At 40.1% G+C, this 9800-nt stretch overlaps 1 protein-coding gene and 1 long non-coding RNA gene across 2 annotated transcripts in view; both read left to right on the forward strand.

Moving 5' to 3' along the window:
- Positions 1–1541: 1541 nt before the first annotated feature.
- Positions 1542–6039, forward strand: popdc1 (popeye domain cAMP effector 1; the record flags this gene model as incomplete). The annotated part of the gene is made up of 6 exons (XM_015023742.1): positions 1542–1748; positions 2173–2360; positions 2662–2770; positions 3455–3622; positions 3709–3850; positions 5467–6039. Coding segments are annotated over 6 exons (843 nt in total), but the record flags the coding sequence as incomplete, so codon positions are not given.
- Positions 6040–6221: 182 nt separating this feature from the next.
- Positions 6222–9800, forward strand: part of LOC106940879 (uncharacterized) — a 17649-nt gene continuing 14070 nt past the window's right edge. Inside the window, exon 1 of the long non-coding RNA XR_001423217.1 lies at positions 6222–6874. This is a non-coding gene — a long non-coding RNA (uncharacterized LOC106940879). The remainder of the gene's footprint in view (positions 6875–9800) is intronic.

Here is a 9800-nt window from a genome sequence, read left to right on the forward strand (position 1 = left end):
ATCGGCCCTCATGGGTGATCGGTATCGGTATCGGGAGGAAAAAACTTGATCGGCACATCTCTAATTCCAGCTGTATTCTCTCTATTTTTCTGATTGTTTTCAATCTGTTCAATAAGTAGAAGAAGAGCACCTGCTGCTTCTTGTGTTTACGAGGCTCAGTACTGCCCCCTATCAGAGAGGCACGGTACTTTCTGCCTCACCCTGCAAATTTTTACTGCTCATTTAAGAAAGACTAATTTGTCTCGCACATTCATTAAATAGACAGACAGCAGAACCTCTGCTTATATGAAACATGTAAATAAACATGTTTTATAAATATATTGACAATATTGGGAAAACACCAATAAGCATTCGGCAACAAACTGTTCATTTGCTTTTTTGTGACACAGCGCCACCAAGGGTGAAGCACAGCACTGCACTGCCTCACCCTGGTCTTCTAATGTATTTCCAACAGGCAATGCATAAATTCAGCGATTTTTGACCATAAAAATATTGACATATTACCAATAAAAAAATATTAAAATAAATATCAAGTGTAAAAATAGATTTTTTGTTATAATTGTTAGAATCTATTTTACCTCTCATGCACCTATTTAACTTGTAAGGATTACAGGTGAGGCACTGCCTGACCTTCCTCCCCTGACTGCACATCAGGGTTTTGAGAGGCAGTGGTTCATTCGTACCTGATGAATTTGTCTGATTTAAATGAACAAAGACCTACTTTAGGCAACGTAAGGTCTTGTAATTTATGATCCTAAAGGTTCACAAATGTTTAATGTCCTGGAGTACAAAAGGAAGTAATCTAGGAAAGATGAAAAGGAAATATTATACAGCATGTTTGTAAGATTCCCAAAACAAACACATCAACAAGATTTTAGCTCTAAGAGACTTTATAAAGCTGGATGACCAAACCAAAGACGAATTTGGTCAGATTGTTCAATTATATTTATCTATTTGTATTTCACATACATTTTTTCCCACATTTTATCATCCATCCACCATTTTCTATACATCCTTGTCACTAGTGGGGTTGGGAGGATTACTCACAACAACTCACAGTTCCAGGAAAACATTGTTTCTGCCATCATTGGTGGCGATGCTAACTAGCCTGGCCTTCATGGCTGGTTATGTTGTGGTGAACCAGCTGTAGCTCAGCAGAGATCATGGTGGAGGGTGTGAGTAGTGCATACACAAGGGTGATACCTTCTTTCTGACTCTGATTGGTTGTTTCTGACCAGGACTGGTGTATTTCTTCAGATGGCAGGGAGGAGGCAGAGGAGCTTGATTTTTTTCTCAGATTCTGTCTCATATTATCCTGTCAGGGTGCAGTGACGATTTTAATAAATATATAAAAATATGTTGCTTATAAAGTGACATATTGAAATAGAAGAGAAATTTAGCTAATTCCATGAACATTACTTACCATTACAGTACACCTTTAACCAGTTCTTCTTAAATAAGCAGCATACCAATGAAGGGTAGTGGAATTGCCTCTTTCATCTCTTCCATTGCATTGGGTTGAGATGAGCTGCACAGAATAATTTTATTATGAGTTGCATGCAGAGGTTAATTGGCTGGACCTGCACTCGTTTATTTGCTTCATTGTTTGCTTTATTTTGACAGGATGCAGTCTTTTCATTGTTTGGGCCACTCTGTATCGTTGCAACCTTGATGTGATGGTTTGGAACGTGGTGTTCTTGGTGGTCAACTTCATGCACTTATTCTTTCTCCTATATAAGCGCAGGCCGGTGAGTTCTGCATCACCATACTCTATGCTCTCTCTTCATCATATTGTTACCATTACTTCTTACAGTTGGGAAACAAAATATTAATGCTGAAGCACAGTCTTTAGTTTTTCCATCACTACCTAAGCTAATGATCACCATGTCCTCTGACATTTGACCCATTTGTATGCTTAGAATCTTCAGGCAGCATCAGGACTCACTGTTCAAGTAATGGATCTCCATCAAGTCACTAGAATGAGACCAAGATTCATAGCAAGATGCAAAGAAACCTTCTTTTGCCCTCAGCTGTATAATCTAGTCACTGTCTCTCAAATTGGTTTTTACAAGCAATATACCCAAGAAAGCTTTTTTGTTTTCATTAATGATTATTTTAAGTAATTGTAGTTTATTATAAGGATGAATTGGGGGTGTGAATGTGCTCTTTCAGATTAAGATCGACAGGGAGCTGCGGGCTGTCTACAAGCGGATGTTTGAGCCTCTCCATGTGCAGGAGGCTTTGTTTCAGAGGCTCACAGGACAGTTTTGCACCATCCAGACTCTGAAGAAAGGCCAAGCATATGCTGCTGAGGACAAGACCTCTGTAGATGAACGCCTCAGTATCCTGCTCAAAGGAAAGTAAGTTACGTTTGCAGCATGGCTAGCTATAGTCTTTCACACTTCCTGACTGAAGCATAATCTGAATAATCATGGCTCCTGGCAGAAAACTATAGCATCCATACTTACCTTAACTACTTGAGGTTTTTTTAGTTTCATTTATAAATATTTATGGGATCAGAAAAGTTTGCTCCATTATGCATCTACCGGTCAGTAGGAAGGCTAAGTCTTCAAGGTTTTACCAGTAGTAGCACTTATTGACGATTGTTATCAGTAGTTTATAAAATTGCTAAGAATTGTGAATTGAATGTTTTTGGCACAGGATGAAGGTGTCATATCGAGGTCATTTCCTCCACAACATCTATACCAACTCATTCATTGATTCTCCGGAGTTCAGGTCTACTGAGATGCACAGAGGGGAGAAGTTCCAGGTAAAAAGCAGAAAGTCAAAGAAAACATAAATATGCATATACACCAGCCTATGACATCATGATCTACTCAAGCCTAGACTGAGTAACTGTCTGTGTTGTAACCAGATAAGCTCTAACCTCCCAGTGCATGGACTAGTTTAGGGTCTTGCAAGAAACCAAAATGCAGTAATGGACAGTAAGTCCATTAAATACTGGTAGTAGTAAAGTGGGGCCTCCAGGGATAGGATTAGCTTGCTCAACAAATCCCACAAAGAATTGTCTGACTTGAGGTCTGCAGAATTTTGAAGCCAAAATTCAAGTTATAGTATAAGTTGAGGGCATGGCAGAGGCACAGGGGGAAAGCACACCACCTAAGTACAGAGACCTTTGTCCTCTACTCGGCCGTCAGAGGTCCGACTTCTGGCCAAGAGTCCCAGCCTCTTGAACGTTACCTAATGTCTTCCCTCTCTCTCATAACCCACTCTCCTGACTACTCACTGTCAAATACAGGCCAGTAGAGGCAAGAAAATCCTTTAAAAAATTAAGTTTGCTGTAATTTTTCTTGCCTGACAGTCTCATTCCCCAACCAGCCCACCATTTTCCAATACACTGGTTCAGTTCTGATGTTCATGTGGGCACTGTAGATGCTTACAGTACCAACTTTGGAAATGAGTGAAAATTGTATTGATGTGTTCTTAATGATAGGTGACAATAGTGGCAGAAGAGAACTGCAAGTTCCTGTGTTGGTCTCGAGAACGGCTCACTTACTTCCTAGAATCAGACACTTTCCTGAATGAGGTGTTCAAGTACCTCATCGGCAAGGACATCACCAACAAACTGTACACTCTAAATGATCCCACACTCAGCGATAAGGTGAGGAGAACTTTGTAAAGACACAACAATGTTTTCTTACTGATTGTGTTACCAGAACTTTGCTGCTGGTGGTGGTTGTGTTCCAGGCAGTGAAAAAGATGGATCGTCAGCCCAGCCTGTGCTCTCAGCTTTCTATGATGCAGATGAGGAACAGCATGGCGAGCACTAGTGACACAGATGATGTTCTTAACCAGATCCTACGAGGAGGATCTGCTGGATCATCTCTCCGTAAGTGTCACTATCCCTTCACTTCAATACTATTTTTTGGTTATTTAAATGGCCATAAGTTCTGCCTGTAATGTGCCTGAAGATCTAAGGTAACAGTAGATTACTGGACTTCTCTAGAATTTATTGTATCCTTAGAAAGAGTTTGGGCTCATTCTTACACTCTGCCACAAGTTCATGTTGAGAAAATTAAAAAAGGAGGATGGACGATGGACTTAACCCTTGTGAAAAATAAATATACTAAGTATATAACATTTTAGCATATTTGAGCATACTTGAAGCCACACTAATCATCATTGTGCTTGAGTCTGCTATTATCAGAAGTACACTTTTTAGTTACTTATCAATGTCTTATTATTCTGCTTTGCCACTTTGTACATTACATGCTTCATACACACTGCAGTACTGCAGAACACAGAAAGATCAATTACCATACACTGTACAATTAAAAAAATGCGTTGTGTATTCAGTATATTCACATTTTTCAAGAGTACATTGCCAATATACTATCACGGAATTATACAAACTGTCTATATATTAAAAGTTTACAGGCAACATGCTTATGAAAATTAGCACAATAAAAATAGATGCACTTTAGAGGAAATGTGAAAAATATTTCATCAAAAAGAGTATTGTTTTAATTAAATGTCACAGTATTCCAGTATTACTCCAGACTAACTGACATTTCTAGTTTCAGTGAGAGTCAATGACCTAACATTCCCATTCACTGGACCACCGCACTTAACAGGAACCTACAAAAAAGAACAATAGAGCAATTAAACAGAGAAAGCATTTGTCAGAATCAGAATCAGAATAATTGTATAGTCATTGTCAGAAAGACAACAAAATTGCAGTTACAGTTACAACCATCCATCACACAATGGGGGTGGGGTGGGGGGATGGGACGGGGGATAGTTGGCTGAGGCCTCGCAGCCCGACAGGCGCCTCCCTTGCAGAGGAAATAGGAAAAATAAGAAAAACATCAGGTAAGGAGAGGAAAAAAACACCTGTTTCACACTCTGCTCTTTGCAGGGCAGAGCTTGAGATGAAGAAAAAAAACCTCGGCACATAAGCAACATATAAACACATATAGACAAAACAAGCCGGGTACGAGGAGGAGGTGTGACATGCTTATGGGTCTCATGTGAGTTATGTGTGTATCAGACCATGAACCCTAACTGAAGCACGCGATTGTCTATGATTGTCTGTGAGCATGATGTCAGAGTTCACCACCAGCTTATCAGTTCAGGGCCCACAGATGTTCTCAGGGAAGGGGGCAGCAGAACAGAGTCTTCTTAAGACAAAACACCCAGGGGAGGATAGCGGGCCAGCCAAGGCCAGCCCGGGGAGCCAGATTCCGATAGCAATAATTTGTTTAGGTCAGGTGACATCAATTGAATGGCTTCCTTGAAAGTCTCGCTGGTGCTTCTCAGTGGCAAATCCAAACAGCCGAATTTAGGGTCTCCTGCCTGATCCGAGTTAACAACATTCTCCAAGGTCACACCATACCCATTCTGAGTCCGAGATCCACTGCCCGGCCACAGTCCTGTTCCAGGATCGCTTCCAGTCTGCGGCTCAGCTCCTGTATCATCTCAGTCTGAGTGTTGATCGCTCTGCAGATCACATCAACCGGACCCGGCAGCCTTGAAGTGGCCAAAACTGCAGCTGGCATCTTCCGAAATTTCAGATAAGCCAGGTATGCGCCAACTCCAATAAGCAGAAAACTTGTTATCGTGAATTCAATCATGTACACATCTTCAACATCCTCGACTGACGGCATCGTCAGACACACAGTCTTCCACTTCCATGTAGAATCCATCATATATCCAGCGAAGAATGACCCATTGGGACATGAGGGTTCCCCTTTACCTTGTTTCCCAGTGGAAAAAATTGTATCAATTGCGTTGAGAGAACCGCTGTGAAGTTAGTTTCAAGTTGGATATTCGAGCTCCGGGGAGTAAGCGGCGTTTAGCTCAAGGTTGATCCGATTTATGAACGCTACTGTCGGCCAGCGGTTCTCCACCGCTCCCGGCCGCAGCGCCCGAAGGTTCACTTAGGGACTATCAACAAATTACCGAACCAAACATTCCTGTCAAAGAAACGTTAATGCCTTGAATTGTAACCAACGAACTAATTGTCAGTGCTAATTCAGGCTTTTACATGAGCCAAAATAGCATCTATAAAATTTTAAATTCAATATTTTCAATAATTTTAATATTAAATAATATGTTTTATTCAACAGCTTCCAGGTCATGTGACCTATTGACCCAGAACCAGTGTGAAATTGTTCTAGTATCCTGTATAGATGGGGCACAGTCATTTGTTTCATATTTTAACAATTCTTTTTATTTTTAGCAATTTTATTTGTCAAAATTTAGTATGTTTTTGCAATAGCTTCCAAGACGTGTCCTATTGATTCAAACCCACTTTGAAAGTGTTTTACAAATCATTAGAGATGAGGCACCCACATTTTTCCCCATTTTAGATCTTTATCAATGTTTTACATAATTTAAATTTACAAATTTAAAACAAAAAAAAAAAGATTGTTTAATAGCTTAAATTTCATGTGACCCACTGACGAGGAATAAAAAGGGCTAAATGGAATAAAAATGAGTGTGCACCACCTATCCAGTCTAGTAGAATAATTTCACATTGATTTTGAGTTAAGACCCAATTAACTTATGGGTCTTATGACCCATAAGCTATTGAAGAAAAATCAATCAATCAATCAATCAATCAATCAATCATCTTCCCTTTGTCTGCAGTCGGGTTGCAGGGTCAGCAGAGGCCCAGACTTCCCTCTCCCCAGCCACTTGTTCCAGCTCCTCCAGGGGGATCCCAAGATGTTCCCAGGCCAGCCGAGAAACATCGTCCCTCCAGCGTGTCCTGGGTCTCCCCAGGGCCTCCTCCCAGTGGGACGTGCCCAAAAGACCTCACTAGGGAGGCGTCAAAGAGGGATCCTAATCTGATGCCTGACCCACCTCAGCTGGCTCCTCTCGAAGTGAAAAATCAGCGGCTCTACTCTNTGTATATAATAAACAGCCTCCGATTGGAGAATAAACCAGCTAGCAGCAGCTTTAGCCACAGTTGGGAACATATATACACCGCTGTCTGTCAGTGCTGTATTAAGTTTCACTAAAATCACTGACATTTTTCAACAGTTGTTTAGAAAAGCATGTAATAATGTGTTGTGTTTTTCTTAATGTGTTGTGTTTTCCGTAATGTTGAAGTGTTTTTGTATTTGTAATTGTGCTTCGTTAATGTTGTAGTGTTTTGTATATGGGCCACTATAAAGACAAATCACCCACCTTTTTATTTAATAATCAATTTACCTTCCTATCAATGGCTGACATTATATAAGAGACTTTCCATTTCAAAAAACGTTCCATTTCAAAAAACGTTTGAAATGAGACTTTCCATTTCAAAATACATTTTATTGTTTTTTTTCTCCCTACAAAATCATTTTTGTAAACTTTTCTCCTCTTTTAATATCAGGACCTGAATTAAGTTTTATATTTTTAAGATGTTATTTACAAAGTTCACAAATCTCTTATTCCACCATATAAATACCTTTGTCCATGTCTTTTAGTTTGGCACCATGTCAGCTTCCCATGCACAAAGAAATAAGTCTGCATGTTCACCTGTTAGGCTTCCATACTCTGAGTCAGCTATAACAAAGGAAAGTCAATTAAAAAAAAAAAAAAACTAAAAGTAGAACACTGTTGGTTCAGTCATAAAGTTACAGGGGGAAAAAGCAAACCTACCAGATTTGACATGTCAAGTAATTTTCATTCAGCCTGTCTGCATTATAAGGATAACTGGAAAAAAAGAACAGCATTCAATCTTAGTAATTCAGTCATGCAATGACATATAAGATCACATCTTTATACTGAGGCGCATCAATCATGAGTCTGTGAGAACCTCCTGGTCGTAGAGGGCATGAGACAAAAATCTGTTTGAACTGTCCAGAACATAATTAATTATCCAATTACTTCTAACCGAATGACTGTGCCGCCCAGATAACTTCAGAGCTATTTACAACAGACTGACTTGCCAAGATAACAAAATGACCAGTTGCCTCACTTTGCATTGTAAATGACTGACAAAAATCCTGAGACTGCCAAAAACTTCACAGACCTATAAGCAGTCATCAACATATGTTTACATTTTCCCTGAGAAACTAGAACAGGGCAATGGGTAGAAATACACTAAATGAGAAAGCAAAATTGAAACACTGGGGTAATTTAATGTAACAACATCCTCTTATTCTGCCTCTACATCCATTTTGAAGTCACGCTTAGCCTTGCAGCCAGCCGTTTCATTACCATTACAACCATCCATTTTGTCTTTATCTCTCAGAGCACCGTAAAGAGGAGGGGTAGGAAAAGAATGGCTGTGAAAGCAAATACTGCTTGCCCATGTAAACCTTTCATCCACTCATCACCTTGCTGAAAAGGGGGCTGAAAATATTTTAATCCACAGTTGTCACTGCAGCCAAGGTTGTTGGCCAGCTGAGAAATGTATCAGTCATGTAACAGTAATGAATCAAAAGCAGCTCAGCTGATACAGCCATGCAGAAGTGTTTCTCATTTCTATGTGGTATTCCCTGCATTTATCATAGACAACATATTTCTCTCCATGGAAAGGAAAGTAAAGGGGTGTATGAATTTCCTGCTTAAAAGTGTTAAGCAGCTTTGTTTGTTTTGGATTTTGGGTGATTTTACAAAGGATGACAATTTACTGATGATATTAAGACTTAATGGCAATGAACCCTCCAAATAACATGTTTACTACTTAAAATATTTTTAGTTTTGGCATACAATTAAACAAATGCATAATTTTAATCACACAATATTTAAAGCATGTTATTAACAGCATAAATATACATTGTGCTGCTAATAAGATACATTTGATAAGCTCTGTTACAACTTATCTTCTGTCTTTTTATTGCAGTTAGGCTGCCTTTGCACTAACAGGAAATTGTCCCTTCAAAACAAAAGCATCACAACTCAAACAAGAAGTTTGCCATAGTTAAAATAATTAAGAGCAATAAAGTTCAGGGACCTTCAAAGTTATTGATACAAGTCACTTGTACATTGTAGTCAACATTTTGACCATATACTGTAGAGGAATATAATTATATTAATAGTTAAAAATGATCAGAATCAGAATAATTGTATAGTCATTGTCAGAAAGACAACAAAATTGCAGTTACAGTTACAACCATCCATCACACAATGGGGGTGGGGTGGGGGGATGGGACGGGGGATAGTTGGCTGAGGCCTCGCAGCCCGACAGGCGCCTCCCTTGCAGAGGAAATAGGAAAAATAAGAAAAACATCAGGTAAGGAGAGGAAAAAAACACCTGTTTCACACTCTGCTCTTTGCAGGGCAGAGCTTGAGATGAAGAAAAAAAACCTCGGCACATAAGCAACATATAAACACATATAGACAAAACAAGCCGGGTACGAGGAGGAGGTGTGACATGCTTATGGGTCTCATGTGAGTTATGTGTGTATCAGACCATGAACCCTAACTGAAGCACGCGATTGTCTGTGATTGTCTGTGAGCATGATGTCAGAGTTCACCACCAGCTTATCAGTTCAGGGCCCACAGATGTTCTCAGGGAAGGGGGCAGCAGAACAGAGTCTTCTTTAGACAAAACAACCAGGGGAGGATAGCTGGCCAGCCAAGGCCAGCCCGGGGAGCCAGATTCCGATAGCAGAAATTTGTTTAGGTCAGGCTGACATCAGTTCACTGCTTTCCTTGAAAGTCTCGCTGGTGCTTCTCAGTGGCAAATCCAAACAGCCAAATGTAGGGTATTCCGCCTGATCCGAGCGAACAACATTCTCCAAGGTCACACCATATCCATTCTGACAGGCATGGGCAGGGGGGGGGGTGGATACCACAGACACTGACAGGCCTCTGCGTCTGCCTTTCTCTGAAGAACTACT

Source organism: Poecilia latipinna, unplaced genomic scaffold, assembly GCF_001443285.1.
Source record: "Poecilia latipinna isolate Pla-1442-1.1 unplaced genomic scaffold, P_latipinna-1.0 Scaffold3401, whole genome shotgun sequence".
Taxonomy (NCBI): domain Eukaryota; kingdom Metazoa; phylum Chordata; class Actinopteri; order Cyprinodontiformes; family Poeciliidae; genus Poecilia; species Poecilia latipinna.